This window comes from Elephas maximus, chromosome 2 (genome assembly GCF_024166365.1).
Source record: "Elephas maximus indicus isolate mEleMax1 chromosome 2, mEleMax1 primary haplotype, whole genome shotgun sequence".
Taxonomy (NCBI): domain Eukaryota; kingdom Metazoa; phylum Chordata; class Mammalia; order Proboscidea; family Elephantidae; genus Elephas; species Elephas maximus.
The window spans coordinates 104,553,067-104,578,184 of record NC_064820.1 but is presented as its reverse complement, the minus strand read 5'-3'; the positions used below and the strand labels follow the sequence as shown (position 1 = coordinate 104,578,184).

At 37.9% G+C, this 25,118-nt stretch overlaps 1 protein-coding gene across 1 annotated transcript in view; it reads right to left on the bottom strand.

Annotated features, from left to right (window-relative positions):
- Positions 1–25,118, bottom strand: part of LNPEP (leucyl and cystinyl aminopeptidase) — a 109,725-nt gene that overhangs the window by 57,923 nt on the left and 26,684 nt on the right. Inside the window, exon 2 of the mRNA XM_049869321.1 lies at positions 2,334–3,171. Coding sequence (XP_049725278.1) covers positions 2,334–3,171 — 838 coding nt within the window. The remainder of the gene's footprint in view (positions 1–2,333; positions 3,172–25,118) is intronic.

Here is a 25,118-nt window from a genome sequence, read left to right as displayed (position 1 = left end):
CCTCTGCTACATATTTATTTCTTCCACCACACAGCAGCAGGTCCAAGGAACTGAAGAGGCAGTGATGTGACTGAGGAGATGGTAAGGGGACTTGACTTAAACGTCTGTTTATATATTAAGATTATTGCTTTTATGTATATATTTCCTAGGGATGATGAAAACTAAAATCAAGAAACCTCAAACCACCACTGTAATTAAAAATTTTCTTTCAATGCTCATTCTCATGCAACCTAAACTGAATTGTTGAGCCAGAATGCCATTTATTTAAAAAGTACTAGGAAAAGAGAAAAGTTACTTATCTAAACAGAGCTATAGATCTTGCTTTGTCGCTTTTCCTATTTAAGAAGGATCAAAAAGTTTCCTTAACATAGATTTAAATATTCATTTCTATTTCTCTCAATACACCACTATACACTAACCAAATGGCCATCTGCAATTCACATACTAGTTAACAGAGAAATCTGAGAGAATGCTCAAATTTTATAAATTAGATCTGAAAGGACTCTTGTCACAGACAGGAGCTAATGTTATGGCTAGTTAAGAATAGCCTGTATGCAGTGTGTACTGCATTTCTCCAGAAATTCAAACTACATGCTATGTGTATGTAAAGTACAAAACAGCTCCAAGTAGGGAGCTAAGCACTTTGATATTTTGTCTCACTTTTTTTTTTCCCTTAAACCAAATTAAGTCTTCCCTTGATTTTTTTATTTTTTCAATTTCCATCAGAAATTCAAAGTAGTCAGAGTGGCATTTTTAAAATAAACCAGCAAAGATTGTCATTGTTGTTGTTAGGTGCTGTCAAGTCGGTTCCAATTCATGGAGCGACCCCATGTACAACAGAATGAAACACTGCCAGGTCCCGTGCCATCCTCATAATCATTGTTATGCTTGAGCCCATTGCAGCCACTGTGTCAATCCATCTCATTGAGAGTCTTCTTTTTCACTGACCTCTGTTTTACTAAGCATGATGTCCTTCTCCAGGGACTGGTCCCTCCTGATAACATGTCCTGCCACCATTGCTTCTAAGGAGCATTCTGGCTGTACTTCTTCCAACAGATTTGTTTGTTCTTCCAGCAGTCCATGGTATAGTCAGTATTCTTCACCAACACCATAATTCAAAGGCATCAATTCTTCTTCAGTCTTCCTTAGTCAATGTCTAGCTTTCACATGATTATGAGGCGAATGAAAGCACCATGGCTTGGGTCAGGAGCGCCTTAGTCCTTAAAGTGTTATCTTTGCTTTTTAACACTAATTAAATTAAAAAGGTCTTTTGCAGCAGGTTTGCCCAACAAAATGCATTGTCTGATTTCTTGACTGCTCCTTCCATGGGTGATCATGGATCCAAGTAAAATGAAATCCTTGACAACTTCAATATTTTCTCTGTTTATCATGATGTTGTTTATTGGTCCAGCTGTGAGGATTTTTGTTTTCTTTATGTTGAGGTGTAATCCAGACTGAAGGCTGTAGTCTTTGATCTTCACCAGTAAGTCCTTCAAGTTCTCTTCACTTTCAGTAAGCAAGGTTGTGTCACCTGCATATTGCAGACTGTTAATGAGTCTTCCTCTGATCTTGAGGCCCCATTCTTCTTCATATAGGCCAGCTTCTCAGGTTATTTGCTCAGCATACAGATTGGATAATAGGTATGGTGAAAGGATACAACCCTGACACAAACCTTTCCTGACTTTAAACCAATCAGTATCCCCTTGTTCTGTCCGAACAACTGCCTCTTGATCTATGTACAGGTTCCTCATGAGCACAATTAAGTGTTCTGGAATTCCCAGTCTTCATAATGTTATCCATAATTTGTTATGATCCGCAGAGTCAATCATAACAAATTATGGATAACATTGCAAAGCAAAGGTTAAGGATACTAAAAATGACATATGTCATACTACACTTCTGCACGCTCCCTCTTTCCAAGTACTTAAGCAACTCTTAAAAATGCCGCACGTTAGGAAGACAGGTCTTAAAGAATAATCCATACTCTTCTTCATTCTGCTCCCCATCGTGAGGTGTTAGAAAATTAGATTCAACTTATAAGACATAAAAAGCTTAAAATAACTTAAATTTCTGTAAAAGAGAATTCAACCGATCTCATCTTTATTCATTCCCCTTCACCAGCACACCCATACCACCACATACGCTTAAGGCCATGACTGAGAGAGAAGCTGTGCATTCTTCCAAATCACCATTCCACTATTTTGCACATAACCACCTAAATTAAAAATAAATAAATAAGCTGCAGTTAAGAGTCTCTCGTGTGGGCAAAGTGACCCAAGTTCCAGAAGTCATCACAGAGCACAAAGCAGAATCATTTAAAAAAGGCTACTTACTTTTTCTCATTACTTTCATCTGTGTAGGAGATGCCATAAAACCCATAGTAAGAACTAGATATATTTGCCGAATACTCTATCTTCAAGGTATAATTGTGCCCTTCTAGAAGCGCTTCAGGGGCAACAATGGCAATTTGTTCATGAAATGGATATTCCAGGACCTCAACTTGCTTTTCTTGGCTTGAAACCGCTGACATGGTCACTCTTGAAATATTATGGCCTGTGCTATGAAGAATGATATTCCATGTGGCCTGAAGAGCTTGAACTGAAATTGTCACAGAACCCCTGAATGTCATCGAGGTTAGGTTCGGGTGTAGGTTAAGTTCATAGCGTAGTGGCTTAATGGCAGTGGGAAGCCTGATTTGTGCCCATGGAAACAATTTCCCATTTGTTGCAAGTGGCTGAATTAGTCCCATTGATTGGTTTTTTTTATGGCAGCCTTCTTTGGTAAAGGTACATTTGGGCAATAGGTAAATCACCAAGATAACAGAAACGGCAACCACAATGACAAAAGCACAGACCACCATGGTCCTTGCGGAGGGGACTGAACAAGCGCCATCAGGGCTCTGCCTGTAGCCGGCTGCACTGTTCCGAAGGCCTGAGCTTCTGTTCATAAAGGACATGCCCAGCAGCTTTGCAGATGACTCATAATCCTCTTCATCCTCATCCATCTCATGCTCCCCAAGACCCCGCACCAGCAGACGTGAACCCCGGGGCTCATATTCCACTTCATCAGGCTCTAGAGGATGTAAACAGGGCTCTTTGGCTAAATCCACCACATCTGGTTCTTCCTCAAACATGCTGTTTTCAATCATATTCCGGGGGAGCTGAAGCCGATCTAAAGAGTCAAAATATAAGGACAAGATACAGAGTTAGAAAAAAAAGCTCATAATAAAATGTCTCTTAGCAAGACCACACTTGATCTAAGAATTTTGTTTTATTACTAAGACATTTCTATTTCAGTGCTACTGAATTAAGGAAGATGCTAATGACATTCTTGGATCATCCATTAAAAACCCCAGCATAAATAACAGTATACCACAGCCATGAAACAAGAAAACTAAATACACAGGCTAGTGTCAAAAAAAAGACATTTGAATTTATATACTCATTTCCCCAGTACGCTCCTACCCAACAACCTGGGCCCCTGCCCTGGGCTTTAGAGGGCTTTGCTTTGGCCTGACTCTGTACCGGTCCCCACAGGGTGAGGAATCAATAGGATCAAAGGGATGTGCCTGCCCACAGTTGTGTCCCCCTGCTGGGGTCTGGGTACCAGGACCCCAGAATACCTGCCCCAAAAGGCTCAAATCTTCTTTCAGAGCCTTTGTGGGTCTGTTCCTTCAGATCTACTATTCAAAGGGAGGGCCAAGGGCCACAAACTGTTTCTAGGCTTGAATGGTGACCAAGGGGCATGCTGGGTGTCCCCGATTCCCACCCCCAGGAGAGAGATGGTCCTATCTCAGGAACAGGAAGCAACAAATTATACAGGGAATTTCCTAATGTAAGAAACAACAGAAAATAATAAGACAGAAAAAAACTATAAAAATCAGGTAAAACTGTAATTGAAACTTTTCTTTTGCCCACTCTTCCCCAGCATTCAGAAGTACAACATATTTCCATCTGTAACAACCACATTCTACACCAGTGAATGTCAGTGGATCTTGGGGTGGGTTTGTGGTGGGAGCTTTTACAAAATTAAAGAACCACGCCTTCCATCTTGCCAAGAATCACTGAAAAACAACATTCAAAAAGTAGTGGGGGTAAATAATCCCACATATATTAATAATTCCTATGATTAGATCAAGGCATCCTGGTGGCACAGTGGTTAAGCCCTCAGCTGCTAACGCAAGGTTGGTTCAAACTGGCCAACCGCTCTGCAGGAGAAAGATGTGGCAGTTGGCTTCCATAAAGATTACAGTCTTGGAAACCCTCTGAGGCAACTCTACTCTGTCCTACAGGGCTGCTATGAGTCAGAACTGACTCAGTGGCATACAACAACACCACCACAATTAGATCAGTCAGTGTTCTTTAAGAATCATTGAATTTCAGCTTTTAAGGGATTTCAAAAGTTATCAAATTGAAACCCCTATTATCCTTTCCCTAAAAGATAACAAGTATTGTTATTTAGAAAGATTTCCATTCCCTCCTCCCAACTTTTCTAAAATTTATTAGCCACTCCAACCATTTCAGCAGTCATCATTATACATCAGACCTTCCTCATTGGGCACAGAGGTTTTGAGGACGAGCTCCTTTAGTAAATCACCAAAAGGATAAATTCTGACTACAGTTGTCAACCATTTGCACATCAGAAGCACTGAACAAAAAAGTAAGAACACAAAGAGAAGACATATGGTTTCATTATACAACAAAAATCTAACAAACTGTTACGCAACCAAAAAGAAGGGACTACCTATGCTCTCACATACCTGCTCCACAAGTTAGCCAAAGGGTCTGTTTAAAGCGGCAGGGAGAAAGGGATCAGAACCATGTGCTTGTACTTAGGTACTGCCACCCACCAGTTTACAGCACAATGCTAACTCACCGGAAAGAATGAGGAACCAAACTATTAGCTGAGGGGAAAAAAATGAAGAAAGAGCTTTTTGAAATGACCCTGCATTAGTTGGTTTCACCAGAGTATTTCTTCCAGTAAAAGAAGGGAATCAAGTGGAAGTTTGGGAGTGTTTTGTTTTAGAAGAAAGAGTTTTTTGGTCCCCCTCCCCAACTTTTAAAGCTTATTTCTTACTAACAGGCTTAATAAAACGAAAGTGTCAGCATGCACATTTATTCTCCAATTAAATGTCAGATAGTGTTAAACACATGAGCTGCTAGCTTATCGTTTCCTTAAGGACACAATTCAGCACTGGGGATTTCTGGCATATGAGGAACAACTATGCTGTATTCCCTGGAAACTTCCGCACAGGACAGAGAAACAGGCAAATGTAAGTTTCAAGAGTAAAACAGATAAAATATTTTTAAATGTGCTTTAGAAGTGGTTTCATATATACAAAACAAAATTTCAAACATAAAATATTGAACTTAAATGTAGAGATATGAAAATGTATATTATAAAAAATTTATATATGGAAATAATTATAATAGCAGCTAATATTTATTGAATGTTTTATTTATTTATTGTGGTATTAGGCACTGTTCTAGCATCTTACATATATTATTAGTTCATGTATCTTCACAAATCTATGAGGCATTATTTTCTCTGTATTATACATGAGAAAACTAATGCAGAGAGATCATTCACTCGCTCAAGATCAAACAGAGAAGCACATGTCTAAAAGAAGAATTTTTAGGGTAAACCAAACTAGCTTCCGGCATACAGGACGGTTTGAAGGCAATCATTTGAAAACAGCTCCCATGCACTACAGGATGTTCACAGATAAAACATCGTGTGAAAAAATGAAAGCAGCATCTTCCTTCATCCTCAGCAAAATGAGCCACGTCTTGTAGCTGAAATCTCAACAGCCTAACTTGAAAACTTGACAGTAAGAAAGCTGCCTCTGAAGTAGTAGATCATGCTGTTGTATTAAAGTCAACTTTACATGAATAGAGCCACCACAAGCAAGTAGGGATAAAGTGGAATTCTTAAATGCTCCCCTACACACTATAAGCCAGGGCCTTTGCTCCAATTGTTTCAAGAGCTTCAAATACATGCTACTCCCTCCTCAGTCCAATAAGCAACCCCATCATGGTCATCAATATACCTACCAACTAGTAACATAACTGACATACCACAGACACTCAACAAGTATTTATTGAATAAATGAATGAATGGAGGGGAAGGTGGAACTTAGTCAATATGTATCATGATTACAGGTTCAATACGAGTAGGATCCAGACTACATTATTCTATTCCATAATTGTTAGTGCAATAAGAAGTCTTTGATGAAGCTCCACAGTACTCAAGAAATAAGGCTCAGCAACATGATATGTTAAATGGAAAAGTCAACATAAACTCTAACTTTGAGAAAGTCAGAAAGATATATTTTTTCCAGTCTGCTACATTTGCTCACCACCGCTCATATGCACCCCAGTACTAGGTGTTTTTCTCTAATGCAGTTCTCACTAAAAAGATATGACTCTCCAAAAGTCAGCTGACTCGTCTTAAGGTGTGGAAATTCAGTAGTTCTGGAACATTCTGCTGCTGTCAGGAGCAACATAGAAAAAATTACTAAAATAGAATCTGTCATAAGAGAACTACATACTGTTAACGTAGCTGCTAATTGAACCAACTGGTTCAACTATTTCAATAATTTGGCTATATCATATCAAACCAAAAAACCAAACCCGTTACCACTGAGTAGAACTGCCCTATAGAGTTTCCAAGGAGCACCTGGTGGATTCGAACTGCCAACCTTTTGGTTAGCAGCCGTAGCACTTAACCACTACACAACCAGGGTTTCCTGGCTGTAACATAGTTATTAATATTAATAATAAATCAGGATTAAAAATTACAACTTATTAGTTGCCTACTATGTGCCAGACACGTTATACATATCATTTCTAACCTTCACAACAATTTTATAAAATGGCAAGTATTCCTACAGCTATTTCAGAAATGAGTAAACATAAACAGGTTAATTTATCTTCACAAAGTCACACAGCTAGCCAGACACAAAATCGGTATTACAGCCCAGGTCTAAAAATCATATTCCAAATTTTAGGCTCTTTCCACTATTATATTGCATCCTCCCACCCAAACTAATTCAATAAAGGATAAGAGCTTGTACCTAAATTATTTATTTTGTATTTGGCAGTTAAGTTCCTAAGAGTGTTATTTCTCAGGGGAAAAAAAAAAAAAAAGGCTACTCACCATCAGCAGAGCAAAACTTACATTCTAATCAAGAATATCTAGTTTAACAGAAATGCTTTGTATTTTGTGCTATTCAACAAATACTAACCCAAAAGTGATAACACATAATCCATGAAACAAAGCATTGATAAATGTTAGGATAAAATTCAGTTTTGGTACTCAGAGTGTGGTTAGTTAACGAGCAGCATCTATATCAGGGGCAGCTTATTAGAAAAGCAGACTCTCAAATCCCCTCCCTCAATTTGAATTTTAACAAACTCTCCAGTGACTTACACACTCATAGCTTTGAGAAGCACGGGACTGAACCCTCTCCATGGGCAATCCCAGCCAGCACCAGCTGCTCCCCACCTGGGAGTGCTCTGGCCAGCCCAAACTGCTTACTGCTCTGAAAGCAAGCCAGACTGTTGCATGCCATCCTTCACATGCCTTTTTTCCTCCAGGTTCCCTCTCCCTGGGCGTCATCATTTCTCCCTCTCATCCCAGTTCACCTGGTGAAAACCTGTTCTATAACTCAGCTTAACTTGCTACAATATAAATTAAGAAAAGTTATTTGCCTTTTTGTTTCTCCTTTTAAAAACAAATTTCCTTTTCACTTCACCTCTCCCCTTTCAGCTTTGGAGTGTAAAGGGACTGCAATTAGATTGCCTTTTCCTGCCTCTTAGGAACCCTGGTGGTCCACTGGTTAAGCATTTGGCTGCTAACCAAAAGGTCAGCAGTTCAAATCCTTGGAAGCCCTAAAGGGCAGTTCTACCCTGTCCTATAGGGTTGCTATGAGTCAGACTGACTCAATGGCAATAGGTTTTTGGTTTGGTTTTTTCATCCTGAACCTTACAAAAGTAATGCTACTTTAAAGTTTCTTGGAATAAAACTTACAGTTATTTTCTAGGTGGGGGTTTTGCAGTCATCAATCCATCTCCTATAAATGGTCTAGAAATGGAAGAAGGGTTACAACACCCTGCTTTGGGAATTTAACCTCCTAAGCTTTGCTACAGTGACCCCAACTTCTTGTGACACATGTTTTGCTTTGTTTTGATAGTTAATTGTGTCTGGGGCACGCATCTCATTAGCAGAGAAATATTGCTGTACCTGAATTTTTAATAAAAAAAAAATTTTTTTTTAATCTCTTAACAGGTAAAAGGAAACCCTGGTGGCGCAGTGGTTAAGAGCTAAGGCTGCTAACCAAAAGGTCAGCAGTTCAAATCTACCAGGTGCTCCTTGGAAACTCTATGGGACAGTTCTACTCTGTCCTATAGGGTCACTATAAGTCGAAATCAACTCAATGGCAATGGGTTTTTGGAACACTTAAAAATTTTCCACAGCTGAGTTTTAGTACCTGTCATGATCCTATATATATTAGTTGCTTAACTTGCTTTGATTTTAAAATGTCTAAAAAATCTTTTCTTAAGAAGACTATGTCCTCTTTGGCACTTGCCCATGTTCTATTCTGTGTCCAACCTGATGTATAAAAAGCTGGGACCTGGGTACTATGGCTTTACCTAACAAATTTCTAAGCTATCTCTGGGTAGACAGAATCTCATTTCAGTACTTAGTGGGTTCCATCCTTGAATTCTGTCCTCTTAGAACCTTGTTGCTGTGTTTTCTGATTTTCCGTCGTGACCCTATTTAAAGTCAAGGAATATTCTACAGTTTGACCGTTTCGCATCTGCTGTCTGTACTTCGTTATTTCAGATCTTTTGACAAGGGCTTAGTCAGCTCCTTAAGTCTGGGTAACTTTTATTATTTATCACTCAGTCAGTCTGATACCTATGTAGGATTTTAATCTTTCAGAAATGGGGCACATCAACCCATCTGCTATATTTTACTGTAAATTAGAAGCAAACCTTCTTTTGTGTATATAATCACATCAAACTAAATGTATCAAACCAGGAGATGTAACTTTTATCACAGGTATCCCATGAAGACTGTTCTTCAAGTCTATTTAGGAAAATGATGGTTTTGACTCTGTAGTCAGCACACTTCAATCTTAGCATTAAACTAACGCATAATCAGCGCTTGTTCTGATGGGACTTATTCCTACTGAAGGAAGGCGTCCTAAAGAAACGGGGAATTTTCTAAAACATCTGAAATCTACATATGCAAGCTATCTATAAGCCCAAAGCATGGAACCTTTTAGTTGAAATGTTTCCATTTTAAATAACATAAGGCCATGTGGTTATCCCAGGGCTCTGGTGGCACAGTGGTTAAGAGCTTGGCTGCTAACCAAAAGGCTGGCAGTTCAAATCTACCAGCCACTCCTTGGAAGCCCTATGGGACAGTTCTACTCTACCCTGTTGGGTCACTGTGAGTCAGAATAGACTCAACGGCAACAGGATGTGGTTATAGATCTAAGAAACCTGAAGACATTTCTTTTCATCACATACTGTGAACTAGGGCCCTTGATGTAGTCGGTGGACCAGAGTTGATCTGCAAACTATTTGTTAGTAGTCTGTGACAAGATACATATAGAAAATCAGTATATAAAACCTTTTATAGTAATTTGACAGAGTAATTTTTATATCTGCTGTATTTAAAATTTTTTAAACTGGAACTTACATTTTGTATTTTTTATTTCATTTTTCTATTAGCTCTTTTGTTTGTATACTACAAATTTCTACAACAGATTAAAGTTTTAAAAACTTGATTCTTCAAGTAATTTAAGAAGCTATGGGTTGGACAGTCACTATGATGGCAATCCAGGACAAGACAAAGCTCTGGACAATGGCAGCAGCAATGAAAGTAGAGAGGGCAGAACGATTACAAATCATGTTAAAGAGCTAGAATACATAGAAGCTGATGTTCCGTTGGGTTGGCTGGGTCTGCAGGGTGGAGAGAGAGAACTAAGTCTATGTCAATTCCCTACACACATTCCGGCTTGCACAATAAGAAGAAGTGCCATTCCCTGAGATTGAGGACACAGATTTTTGGTTCCCAACCCTTCTTAGATTTGGGAGGAGGGAGAGAGAAGGGAGAATGGAGCAATGAGATGGCGTTCAGTATGGGACATGTCACATTTAATGTATCTCTGAGATACACAGATGGAGATGTTTGATTATAATAGCATATTATAAAGGCCTAGTTTTAGATTGAGGTTCAAATATTGGCTATTACACTGACTGCCTGATTTTAAACATGTTACCTAACATCTCTTATTCTTAATTTCCTTACCTGCAAATGTGGAAAATAAGACTATTTAGTAGGATTGTTGAAAGGATTGTATTATCTGGGTCTGGAACAAAAGAGGGGTCTGAGTTGAAGAGCTGAAGTTCAGAATCACCTGAGTATACACGATAACTAAAACCATGCAGATGGATGAGTCTATTGAAATAGTACAGCCAGGGAGCATCAGCATTTAAGTGGTGGGCATAGGAAGAGGGGCAACAAAGGAGAATATGAAAAATGGACACAGCTAGAAAAAACAGCGAAGTGGCATCCCAGAGACCAATGGAAGAGTTTCATGAAGGAAGTGCTCAGCACTGTAAAAACAGAAAGGTCAAGTAAAATAAAGTCTAAAGAGGTTACTAGATTTGGCAACCAAGAAGCCCGTGACACTTGCTAAGGCACTTTCGGTGGAGTAGTAGGAGCAGAAGCTTGATTTCCGTGGCCCGTGAATGGAAAGTTAACAAAGGAAGGGTGCAGACTACTCTTTCAAGGCACACAACTGTGTATGAAGGAAAAATCATAGATTCAAAATAATGCAGAACATGCCATAGAGAAGAACTAAATGTTTTGTTTTTTGTTTACCTGTGTTTAAGATGAGAACAACTTAAGCATGTATTTCAGTGGAGAAGAAATAAAGAAAGACAAAACGTGGATGGAAGTGGAGGAGGAGCAGACAGTTGTTGGAGTGCTATCCCAGAAAAGCAGGAAGAGATCACAAGATTCCAATAGAGGGATTAACCTCGATGGGAGACAGGCACTCTCTCTGTCTGAGCCTGGAAGAAAGCAGAAGAAGAAAACAGAGAAGAGTCATGTATGAGCATGGAAAACTGAGGGTGTGAACAGCAGGAAGCAAGGTCATCTACTCAGAGTCAAAAGCAGTTGTGAGGAAGGAATAGGTGGCTTAGGGAGAATGATAAGGGACAGATGGCATGGGAGAGGCCTGGGGGGTGATGACACAAGGACAAAGTGAACCCAGTGGAATTCGTCATACCACCAATCTCCAGAAGCGTCTTCAAGTAATGCCCAGGTCTAAAAGTACAGAAGGCACATGGTTAATCCAGGGTTAAAGATGTAGAGAGGGTGTGGCAAGAAGCCAAGGGGTCAGCATATAGAGGGTACTGACAAGAGAGTAACTGATCAACTGATCCAATTTAAAAGACAGAACGAGAAGTAAAGCCATGACCAACAACATGGTGAACAACTTGAATTAAAAGGAGCAAAGTTCCTACCGACTTTAAATTCTTTAAACTACCATCTTATTTTCTGAGAAAATGAAATGAAATGGGATGTATTTTCAAATCAACAAGCTAAAAATCTTTAAAAGAATTGACCTAATCTAAATAAGCCTTCACGGGCAGATAAAAGATTTGCTATTTCAAACTAGGCCCTTACAACAAATTATTCTTCTGAAATCCTTATGACATATTTATGCAGAGCTAAGAGACAGAAGAAGCACTGATGCATTTGAATTGTGGTGTTGGCAAAGAATACTGAATATACACCATGGACTGCCAGAAGAATGAACATATTAGCCTTGAAAGAAATACAACCAGAATGCTCCTTAGAAGCAAAGGAAGAAGAGAGTCTGGCTTGCTTACTTTGGACATGTCGTCAGGAAAGACCAATTGCTAGAAAAGGACATCACATTTGGTAAAATAGAGGGCCAACAGAAACTCTCAATGAGATGGACCAACACAATAACCACAACAGTGGACTCAAACATACCAATGATCGTGAAGATTGCACAGGACAGAGCAATATTTCGTTCTGTTATACGTAAGTTCACCATGATTGATGGTCAACTAGATGACAGCTAACAACAACAAAAGCTCCAAGCCGGAGACAATATTTATATCTTCTAGATCATTTCCAAATGAAAATTCCATTAAATTTTTGAATAAATACATTATCAAATAATGTAACTACTTCCCTAATAAGCAATCCCTTCCCATCAAAAAGAGATATTATTCTAAGTAGTTTAAGCTTAAAAAGAAAAAGAAAAAAAAAAAAAAAAAAACTAGAATTCAGAACAACAAAATAATTTTTCTGTATGTATCTAATCATAGAGTCCTGGTGGCAAAGTAGTTAAAGCACTCAGCTGCTAACCAAAAGGTCAGTGGTTCAAATCCACCAGCTGCTCCACGGGAGGAAGATTTGGCAGTCTGCTTATCTGAAGATCCCAGCCTCGGAAACCCCATGGGGCAGTTCTAATCTGTCCTACAGGGTCACTATGAGTTGGAATCAACTGGATGGTAATGCGTTTGATTTTAGATCAACAGGTCTAATCTGACAAAACATGACCTAACCCCTACTTCACCCTCGAAGAAAACCTCTTCCTACTAATCACAGCACTCATTTAAGTTAAAGCTTAGATATTATCATTATCTCACCAGAATCTGAAGGGCTAGTCATTAACAGAGAACACTTTTGAAGAGGATGTCTCTAAGTACAGTCCCCTTCCCTGAAACATCCTATTTGCTTACACATCGATACAAGCAGTGTCATAAAAAAACACAAAAAGTTCTTGCACAGAGGACTTATTTTACTTTTAGTATATAGTGCTTTTTCACGAACCACCTTTAATCTTCCAACTGAGAGGCCCGAGGTGATGACCTAGGATGTAGGATCCAAGAATGGTCTTTCTTTTCCCCTCTTTACTTTGGGAAGAGAGAAGCGAATAAATGACCGGGGGTGGGAGTCAGGAAGATCAGAGAGAAATGGTTCAGTGCATGAACACCATAAGCTCACTTTATTTAGTTCTAACTAAGAGAAACTAAGATTTATTTTTCCCTTTTAAGTTACCCCTAAAGTTCATTTTAAGCCAAAAAATGCTGTAAGAGACTTCTACTTCCAGTATGATAGAGCAACTGGTACCACACTATTCCTCTTCTCATAAACGATCACTAAGCTGGAGAAAAGGATGCAATTGTTCTCAGGTACTGGATAACAGGCAGAGCAAGAATGTAACTCTGAGAGAAGGAAAACTCAAAAAGTGAGTCCACAATTGTTCTAGCTTTCTGCCTCAGGACAATTTCCCAATTGTGATACAACAAGCTAGAGTCCAAGCAGAGCAGGGTGAGGAGGCAGAGATCAGGGCACCAAACAGGGAGAGATTAGGGCACTAAAGAGGAGGGAGCTGTGCAGAGGGAGAGCCACACAGGTTTATGCAAGAGTTCCCTACAATTCCTTAGCCTAGGCAAGACATGACTACATGAGGCTTATGTAAGAGTAGCTTAAGGTGAGGACAGAACAGGAATACTACAAGCCAAGCAGTACAAGAAAACACTGGAGGTCCAACCAAAACAGAGTAAAGAGACCTTATTAGCACCCTGGGCATCAACTTGAAAAACCACAAAGACTTCACATTAGGAGTAAAAAACTATGCCCTAGAATAAGACATACTCTAGACCCACCTAACAAAACCTAAAACTAAGTCCTAACAAAATCTACAAGGGACACAGGGTTTGGAGGTTGAGTCCTCTTAAGCTAGAGTGGCTTGGGAAACACTGTGGGCTTCCCACAGATCTACCGTAACAAAATGTAAAACCAAACCTACAGTTTCAAGGTGGTCAGCCAGTAATTAATGTGCCTACTAGAACAAACCCTGGTGGCATAGTGGTTAAGAGCTACGGCTGCTAACCAAAAGGTCGGCAGTTTGAATCCACCAGGCGCTCCTAGGAAATCCTATGGGGCAATTCTACTCCGTCCTACAGGGTCACTATGAGTCAGAATTGACTCGATGGCAATGGGTTTGGTTTGGTTTTTACTAGAACGAAAATCAACATTCTACAAATTAATTAAAGCAAAACATAATCCAGCATCTCTAAAATGTATCATCAACACTGTTCAGTATATAATTCAAAATTACTAGACATTCAACAAAACAAGAAAATGTGACCCATAAGAAAAAAGCATTCCACAGAAACTGACTTTAAGTAGGACCAATGTTGCACTTAGCAAAGACTTCAGAGCATTTATTATACATATGTTCCCAAAAGTAAAGGTAAATGTGTGTGTGTGTTTTATGATCATATTCATTTCATTATTTGCTTCCATTATACTCTGCAGGAACTGAATAGGTAGGTCACCTTAGTTTTCACGGTTTCATATTGCAGGTGATACGATATGAGATACCTTCCCAAACTCCACAACAGACCTTGAATATGTTTTTTCTTCCTTTCCATCTCTATCACCCTAGTCCAACCCATTACTCTAAAAGCCTCCAAAGTTGGCTCCTAGATTCTTCTTTTGCTCTTCTCTAGTACCTTGTCCACAGAGGAGCCCGTATGATGCTTTTAGGACACAAATTGATCATGTCACTTCCTTGTTAAAATTCTTGGATGGCTTCCCTGTGTATCCAAAACATAAAGTGAGAACCCCCAGAGTGGCCCATGAGGACTCAAACAGACCGGCCCCTACCTACCTCTCCAGCCTCATTTTATGATACTCTTTTTTATTCTCTGTCTTCTAGCTTTCACAGGTTTCTCAGATGTGCTGGGTTCTTTTCTGCCTCAGGACTTTTGCACTGCTGTTCAACTGGGAGAACACTCTTAACCTCACTCCCTCTTTATCTGGCTACATCTCTCACCTACCTAGTCTCAGATTAAACATCACTTCTTCAGAACTCCCTCCATGCAAATCAGATTTAGATATTCTATCATAGACCTGTGTTTCCTCCTTATGCCCTTCATTCTAATTTTTTAAAATTTTGTTTTTGCCGTTGAGAATATACAGAGCAAAACATACACCAATTCAACCATTTCTACATGTACAATTCAGTAACATTGATTACATTCTTCAAGTTGTGTAATCACTCATACCCTCCTTTTCTGAGTTGTTCCTCCCCATTAACATAAACTCACTAGCTCCTAAGGTTCCTATCTAATCTTTTGAGTTGCTGTTATCACTTTGACCCCATATAGATAGTTCTTAAAAAGGAAAAATGCGTTAAAAAAGGAAAACATGTGAACAGATAAGAGAAACTGAAACTATAAAAAGGAACTAAATCAGAAAAAAAAAGATGACCGTACGGGAAATCTTTGGACTGAAAGGTACAATTAAAAAGTCGCTGAATGGGTTTAATGGAAGATTGGAGACAACAGAAGAAGAGTCAATTAACTTGACAAATTACTAGAAACTACCAAATTTGAGAAACAAAGAGGAAAAAAGACTGAAGAAAATGAAAAGAGCATATGACATCTATGGGTCAATATTTTGATGGTCTAACACATATATTAACATAAGGCCTGGAAAAGAACAAGGCGGAAAAAGTACTTGAAGAAATAATAGTTAAAACCGTATTTAAGTTTGGTGAAAAACGCCATTTTTCTAAATCCAAAAAGCTCAGCAAATCCCAAACAGAATAAATACAAAGAAACCTACAGCTAGGAACATTATGGTCAAACTGCTGAAAACCAAAGATAAAGAGAAAATCTTGAAAGCAGCCAAACAACGTGTTACATACAGAAGAACAATGATATTTTTCATCACAATGATAGAGGGCCAAAAGATGACAGAACAACATTTTTAAGAGGCTGGAAGAAAAAAATTCAACTCAGAGTTCTATATCCATAGAAAATACACTTCAAACACAAGGGTAAAAGAAACACATTTTCAGATAAGTGAAAGCTGACAGAATTAATCTCAAACAGATGTGCACTACAGGAAATTATAAAGGATATTCTTCAGGCTGAGGGGGAAGGACACCAGATGGAAACACAGATCTTCAGGAAAAAAGGGGCAACACTGGAAATGGTAAATGAGCAGTAAAAACAAAAGTCTATTTTCTCTTTCCCTCTCATAATTTTCCTGAAATATAACTGTCTGCTTAAACCAAGAAAAACATTGTGAGGGGGGGTTTGTACCACATATAGAAATAAAAGAAATGACAACAATAGAGCAAAAGGTGGAGAGGGTGAGTAAAAGGAATTACACTTGTAAACTGAGAAGTGGAAAATAGCGAACATTAAATATGAAGTGAGAAATAAGAGGTGTAAAGTAGGAAATGAAAAGGGTCAGTTGTAAAATAAGAAGTGGTACAATACTGACTCTAAATAGACTTTAATAGCTTAAGGATGCATATCATAATTCATGCTAGAGCAACCACTGAAAAAATAATACAAAGATGTACAGCTAAGAAGCCAAGAGAGAAAATAACATATTAAAAAAATATTCAATTAACCCAAAATGAGGCAGTAAAGCAGAAACAAAATTAAAAGGAACTAATGAAACAAATGGAAAAGTGATAGATGTAAACCATAATTAGATTAAATGTAAATGAATTAAACATTCCAATTAAATGGCACAGATTGTCACACTAGATTATAGAAAGCAAGAACCAACTATATGCATCTTAAATTTAAAGACACGAAAGTTTAAAAATAAAAGAATGAAAAAAGATATACCACACAAGCAGCAGATTAAGAACGCTGGTGGCAATTTTAACATCAGATAAAGTAGAAGGAAATTTCATAATGATAAAAGGAGAAATCCATCAGAATAAGATATCGATCTTAAATGTGCACGTACCTAAAAACAGAGCTACAAAATTCAAAAAATTGAAAATGACAAAGACAGAAACAGAAAAATTCTAAATCACAGGAGATTCTATTATCCTCTTTATAACTGATAGAACACGTAGATAAAAAAGAAGTAAAGTCATAAAAGAGCTGAACAATACTACCAGTCAATTTTATCTAATTGACATTTGCGGAACATTCCACCAAACAACTGCAGAATAAATGTAGGATATTTGCTAAGATGAAACATAATGCTGGGTCATAAAATAAGTATCAGTAAACTTCAAAATACTGAAACATACCCACTCATCACTTATTGACATGGTTAGGTTCCAGTGTGACCAGGTTGTTAAGTGAAAATCAGTGTTATGTGAAAATGAAGGATGATCACATCAGGTCACAAAACAGAGGATGACTATATCATTATATAACTGCCAAACCACTGAGACTCATGGCCCAGTAAAGCTGACACAACCTTAACCATCACAGCCAGTGTTACTCTCGCCTTGTACCCTGGCATTCGTTACTGCCAGACGTACATCATTAACACACAAAATACTCAGACAGTAGGTTTTTTTTACTACTGTTGTAAATGTGAAATGTCAGATAACGAGAGTCAGTAAGTGAGGAGTGAAAAAAAAAAAATGTTGCAGTCAAGTCGATTTCAACCCATAACGACCCTATAAGGACAGAGTAGAACTGCCCCATATGGTTTCCAAGGAGCACCTGGTGGATTCAAAGTGAGGACAAGGTGTAGTCTTTTCAGGGACTATGTTGGTTGACCACAATGGCAACAATTAAAAATCCATAATTGTAAATTATCTAGACAATTTCTAGATATTTGGAAAGTAAATAACAAAACTTCTAAATAACCCATGGGTCAAAGAAAAATCAAAACATCTTAAGTTTGGTGAATAGTGTCTGGGGTCTTAAAAGCTTGTGAGCAACCATCTAAGATATAACTAACTATTGGTCTCTACTCATCTGGAGCAAAAGAAAATGAAGGAAGCCAAAGACTCAAAGAAGAATCTAGCCCATAGGACTGATAACGCACACAAACCACGGCCTGTTCTAACCTGAGACCAAAAGAGCTAGATAGTGCCTGGCTACCACTACTAACAGTTCTGAACAGGGACACGACAGAAGGCCCCAGATACAATGGGAAAAAAATGTTGAACAAAATTCAAATTCCTAAAAAAGACCAGACCTACTGGACTGATAGAGACTAGAGGAATCCCTGAGATTATCGCCCTAAAATACCCTTTGAACTTGGAATTAAAGCTAGTTCTGGAGGTCACCAATCAACCAAATAATAGACTGGTTTATAATATCCATGAGTTACGCACTCCCTTAAACAATCAACTATATCAAATCAAACGGTCAACATTTCCCAAAAGCAAAGATGAGAAGGCAAGGAGGGGAAGGAAACTTAGATCAATGGAAACAGAATAAATAGAATGAAAATAATGAGAAAGCTGACACATTGTGAAAATTGTCACCAATGTCACAAAACAATTTGTATAAAAACTGTTAAAAGGGACCTAATTTGCTGTATAAACTTTCACCCAAAACACAATACAATATTTAAAAAAAGAAGAAAGAAAAACCACAGGGAACTCAGAAAATATTTTAATGAGTAATAATAAAGAAACACAATATATCAAAATTTGAAAATAAATTTGTTTAAATGGCTGTATCAGAAAAGGCTCAAAATCAATTACATAACTTCCTACCTTAAGAAACTAGAAAAAGAACAGCAAATTCAACCTAAAACAAATAGCAGAGAAGAAATAATAAAGAACTGAGCAGAAATCAATGAAATAGAAAAAAGATAAGCAGAAAATTTAAAAAGCAAAAATGCTGCTGGAGAGTAGGAAAGCAGTGTAACTAGCTCTAAATCACATTCTCCTAGAATTTGGCCTAAAAACCCACATATATCAAATCCTGGTTGATCTTCTAGATCAGTTTTTCACTGTTTCTCAAAAGTTTAGTCAGGTTAATTAAAAGGAAAAATCTGAGCTGGTCTTGGACTACAGACGGATCCTCTTTAATAAGCCCCACTGTCTTATATCTGTCCCTCTTTCATGAATGTTTGGCAAATGCAAAATCATTTAGCCAGTGATAATGCTACTTATATGCAAATTTAGGAAATACAAATGTTCTCTTCTTTCCAAATAAACAGCTAGGGAATTTTTTTTTTGAAATCTAAGTATTTAGAATGAATTACACTGGCTGCTATTTAAAGAAAACTTAATGCTCTCTTCAAAAGTAAAAAAGGTATTTTTAAGCAAAAATTTGTACACTTGGATTTCTGTATATTTTCCCTTAAAAAAAAAAAAAGGAAACCCTTTTTTAAGTATCCACTTACAATTTTACCTGAGTATTTCTCAGTAAGAAAATCAAAAAAGCAGCCTTGTTTTTAAGCATCTAATTTACAATTCTTACTTCATTTAGGGTAATCACAACACTGAGGCTCATTTTGCAGAAGTACAACTATGCAGCAGTTCAGATTACAACTATGGGAAAGGAATCTCCATAGCTAGCAACCTTGTTCTGAATCTCAAAGACCCAACAGTCAAACCTATATATAAACTAACTAAATTGGTCCTCGGACCTCGGCCATGCTTCCACAAATCCCTAAGCACACACAACCACACAGAGTCTGCTCTGCCACTGACCAGTCTGTGAGATCATATGCCTATTATAAACATCTTGGTTTCTCTCAAGCATGCATGGCTGCTGTGGTCACTGCACTTTTGTACCTTATTCCACCCTCTTCACTCTCCTCAGCCCACAGGCCTGGCTTCTCCCTTCTCCTTCTTCATTACACTTCTGTTGTTGTTGTTAGCTCCTGTCAAGTGAATTCTGACTAATGGCTACCCCATGTGTTTAATAAGCCCCAGTAGAACTGTTCCATAGGGTTTTCCAGGCTGTGACCCTTCAGAAGCACATCACCAGGCCTATCTTCCAAGGAGCCTCTGGGTGGGTTCATTATACTAGAACAACGTAACCTTTTCAGACCCAAAATTTTTCTCATTTTTCAAAACCAATCCAACAATTACTGGAACAAATGTTCTACTCTGACCAGTTGCCCTCCCCTCCCTAAAAGAGTATGCCATAAAAATTAAAATGTGTAACTACTGCCTTAGGATAAAAAGGTTAGAAGCACTGCAATACTTTAATGGGAGGGTGCCCAATAAGACTTCCACAGATGATATTATAGTCACATTTTACCCTTATGGTAACTCATTGGAGAATCTAGGTAAAACAACTAGATTTGTAGTAAGCTTAACATTATCTAGTCATTGCTCTAAAGTAGTCTTGGAAGGCTATCCAGCACAGGCTTGTTTCTTAGTAGCCACCATACATAAGGGTTTTGTTTTGTTTTCTAATAATTAGGCCTTGCAGTGTTAATTATGCTGGTCACCCTGCCAACGTTCTACAGAGGCTACAGGGAGAGATCAAAGCAATCATTCCAGAATTATTAGTCACCTTAGTCTCTCTGCACTATAGAACACTGGCTACCCCCAAACCTGGGAAATGAGAGTAGCACACACTACTTGTGTACAGTCTTTCACATTTAAGATAATATACTGAGTTCCAAACTTGCTCTTTATTTACTTTTCTAGATTAATGGGCACATTTTAATTCTGGTAACTTTTTACTCGCTATAGTATTACACGTCAAGAGAGATTTTAAAAAATCTCAAGGCCTAGTTTACCCCACTGAGAAGGTAATTTCTGCATAAGTAAACTGAAATTATAAATTTTGCTTCACACATGAATTCCTTTTGGAGGGACTCTTATGTCATTCATCTTTGCATCCCTGCTGCGTAGCAGGGAAGAAGCCAGCAGTAAATGTTGAAAGTAGCAATCTGGACACATTAAAACAAAGTATTAATGAAAGTTACCTCCATGTCCCCTGATAAAGTCTTTGAGGGCTGAACTCAGGTTTACTGAAACTTGGAATAAGGCAGAATTAATGTGCTAGCTATGAAGTTAACAAGGTCCTTATAACACCTGCTGTGAAGCTAGGTCATAAATCAAGAGGGCTTAGTAGTACTTCAGTAATTACGGTTTCTGAGTTACTGCATTTGTTTCAATTGGACAGGATTCTTGAGACCCCTCACCACATTTCCTCTTCTTTCCTCAAATCTGGTATATAATTTAAATCAATTATGGTTTAGAAGGCAGAAAGTACAGTGTGGAGTAACCTGGGGATTTTAGTCCTGGCTCCACTACTTTGTTTGTGTTGGAATCTCAGTTTTCTCTTCGGTAAAAGGGATAAACAAACCTGTTCTGTCTACTTAGATTACCACATGGATCAAACAAAGTCGGTCACAACATCTTGTAAAAATAAAGTGCTACATTAACAGAGCACTCAATTCTACTATACTAAATATTAAGAACAGGAGTCTCAAAATCATAAGCAATTAAACAAACCTTTTACTTTTCACCCAAGCACTCTAGTGTTCTCTTTAAAATCCACAAGTATAATTCTCCCACCCCCACATCTTTTACTATTCAAAATGATGCTTACTGATATGCAGCACAGATCGGTAGATAAATTCATAAAACAGAAAGAGCCCAGAAACCTCATTTTGCCTCCTGCCCCATAAACACCAAATGATCAACACGGACAACTCTTGCCTCCTGATGTCTTTTAGGATCAGCTAAGGCAATGTCAATACATAACATCAGCCAGTATGGAACAGGATAACCGTTAGACACTACTTTCTGCTTCAAAGAGATTTTTATACATGGGTTTTGCATTCTAAGTTCACTGACTTCTAAGATATTTTGTCAAACGGCTATCTTGATTATAAGGATACTAAAACTACTCCCAAAACATACCTAGGAATTAAGTGTATCTACAGGCCACACTCATTTGCTATAACTGCATTTATACAATAAAACTAAGATATCCGATGACAGCTATAATTTGTAAAGAGGCAATTAAAATTTATATAATGCTCAACATTTTCTGGTTAAATAATCCAGAGGGTAGCTTACATAGACGTTAATTATACTTGACCAAACCAAAACACGCAGTCAGAAAATTTTCTACCATCTTCAATCCTGCACTGCATTATATTTATTGAGTCTAATCACTGCTGCTATTTTCTATGTAGTTCTGTACTCCTATGAGCAAAAATCAACAATTTAGTGCCAAGGGAAGGCAAAAAAAAAAAAAAAAGAAAAAAATTATGGCCTACTTACAGGTTCAATTTTGTAGCTTTGAAGTACATTATTTTAAATACCTATGAAAAGCATTTAACGTGAAGAATTCTACTAGAAAATGGCAATGAACAAGGAGAGTTATCAAACAGAAATAAGAGCTATAGAACCGAACCGTGCCATACAGTAAAATTCATTAATTTTACACTTTAAATGGATAAAGCTTATAGTATGTAAATTATATTTCAACAAAGCTGTTAACAACAAACAAAAAGAAACCTGCCATGACACAGTTCAAAGATACAAAATTTAAATCCTAATCTCTGCCTGTGGTTAATGAGGCAAGATTAGGCTATGTTGAAGAGGATCAAGGTGAGGTGCAACACTCTTACTCAGGTCACGGCCCTGATCCAACTTAAGGGGAATTTCCCTGGGGTGTGGCCTGAATCACCCGTTATCTTACAAGAGATAAAAGGAGAGAGAAGGGAGCCCAGAGATAGGGACCTCATTACCAACAAGCAAGGAGAGCCAGGAGCAGAGCATGTCCTTTGGACTTGGGGTCCCTGTGCTAAGAAGCTCTTAGGCCGGGGAAGATTGATGACAAGGACCTTCCCTCCAGAGCCAACAGAGAGGAAAAGCCTTCTCCTGGAGCTGACACTCTGAATTCGGACTTCTAGTCTGCTAAACTATGAGAGAACAAATTCCTATTTCTTAAAGTCATGCACGTGTGGTATTTCTGTTACAGCAGCAACAGACAACTAAGACACTTCTCAAATAAGTTTATGCTATTGTTGTATGACTGTATAATTGTTGTAGTTTGATGATTAAATCTTACATTAAAAAAAATACAAAAAGAAAATTGGTGTTTCTATGAAAACTGAGTTATGTGTAAGAAAGATTATCCAAAGGTGAGTCTTCAGAACATTACTGCCACATTAGACATGAAAAAGAAAAATGTTAAGAGGCTGGGGGAAGGGGTATGAGATTTATAAAACTGTAGAAGGATTTTTGCATTCAGGCTTCAAAGTACCTAAGTTCTCGGTCCACTTAAAAAACACACACAAACAAAAAAGACCTGAAAGTTACAGATGCATCATGGTTGGCACACATCAGTATGCAAAAAAACAGATACAGAACTCCAATCAGTGATTCCATATGTAAAATAAAACCCTTGGTAGGTAAGACTCCACATGTAAAGTAAAAGCATGTAAACCTTCTATAACATGCTTACATGTTCTTGTAAGCAAGTTTAAACATATTTTGAGTAATAAATAAAATTTTTAAAGAATGTATTTTTCTCAATGGTTTCCATTTTTAACTAGCTTTTAAAAATTATTATTTTTAATAGGTTAAAGACAAACAGATGTAAGTCTAAGTCTCACACCCAAGAGCTAACTCAAACTATAATATATAAATTTACTTGAGACTATCTAACGAACAATTTTATTATAACACGAACTTAGCTCTGCAAAGTTATACTTACTGATGAGTTTAAATCAGAGAATTTTAAAAATCCCATCTCAAAATATATATCAAAAGCCTAAGTCATGGTCACATTCTTGAACAAGGGAACAAAAAAACTAAACCCACTGCCGTCAAGTCAATTTTGACTCACAGTGACCCTACAGGACAGAGTAGACTGCCCCAAAGGGTTTCCAAGGAGAGACTGGTAGATTCAAATTGCTACCTTTTGGTTAGCAGCCGAACACTTAAACCACTGCACCAACAGGGACAAAGTAACTGTACAAGAAAAATTTTTCATTCTAGGAATAACTGCACATGTATAACAACTTATAAAAATGTTTACAGCAGTATCACTATCATTTACATAGCAAAAAAACAACCTGTCATGGACTGAATTGTATCCCCCCAAAATATGTGTCAACTTGGTTAGGTCATGATTCCCAGTATTGAGTGGTTGTCCTCCATTTTGTGGTTTTCCTATGTGTTGTAAACCATAATCTCTGCCTGTGGTCAAAGAGGATGAGGGTGGTACCTAACACTCTCAGGTCACATCCCTGGTCCATTGTAAAGGGAGTTTACCTGGGTGTGGCCTACACCACCTTTTATCTTACAAGAGATAAAAGGAAAGAGAAACGAGCAGAGAGGGGGAATCTCATACCACCAAGAAAGCAGTGCTGGGAGCAAAGCATGTCTTTTGGACCCAGGGTCTCTGCACAGAGAAGCTCCTAGTCTGGGGGAAAATTGATGAGAAGGCCGACAGAGAGAAAGACTTCCGCTGGAGCTGACGCCCTGCATTTGGACTTTTAGCCTATTTTACTCTGAGGAAATAAATTTCTCTTTGTTAAAGCCATCCACCTGTGGTATTTCTGTTATACCAGCACTAGATGACTAACACACAAACTAAATGTTTAATAACAGGGGAAAGGTATATTCATACCAACAAAATATTATGCAGACATGAAAATTACTTGTATTTATTTTAAACATGTAAATATATTCAAAATATAATAAAAACAGAAAAGCAAGAATTTTAAACGTATATATTATGTATTATATTTACGTATATATCTTCATCCAGTTGGATACAATATAAATAAAAATGTTAAAAATGATTCTTTCTGGGAGGTAGAGTGGTTATGTTGGGTGTTTTTATTATCTATACTTCCTACTTTTTATATGTTAAAAAATAGGAAAAAGTCAAACATGCATAGATCAAGTTTTAATCTGTCAAGGTTAAAAATTAGTAAATTAATGAAAAATTCCATCTCTGTTGAGGTATCCCAGAAATGGCCCCCCAAAAACCAAAAAACCAAACCTGCTGCCGTCCAGTTGATTCCTACTCATAGTAACCCTGCAGAACAGGATAGAACTGTCCCATAGGGTTTCCAAAGAGCGCCTGGTAGAACTGAACTGCCGACGTTTTCATTAGCAGCCGTAGTTCTTAACCACTATGCCACCAGGAAATGGCCCCAGACAGTAAAATTAGGAAGTCTGAACACCAGGGTAAGTTTATTAATCTCCCATAAAAACCCCCTTGCCATTGAGTCGATTCCGACTCACAGCGACACCATAGGACAGAATAGAACCGCCCCATAGAGTTTCCAAGGAGCGTCCGGTGGATTAAAACTGCCGACCTTTTGTT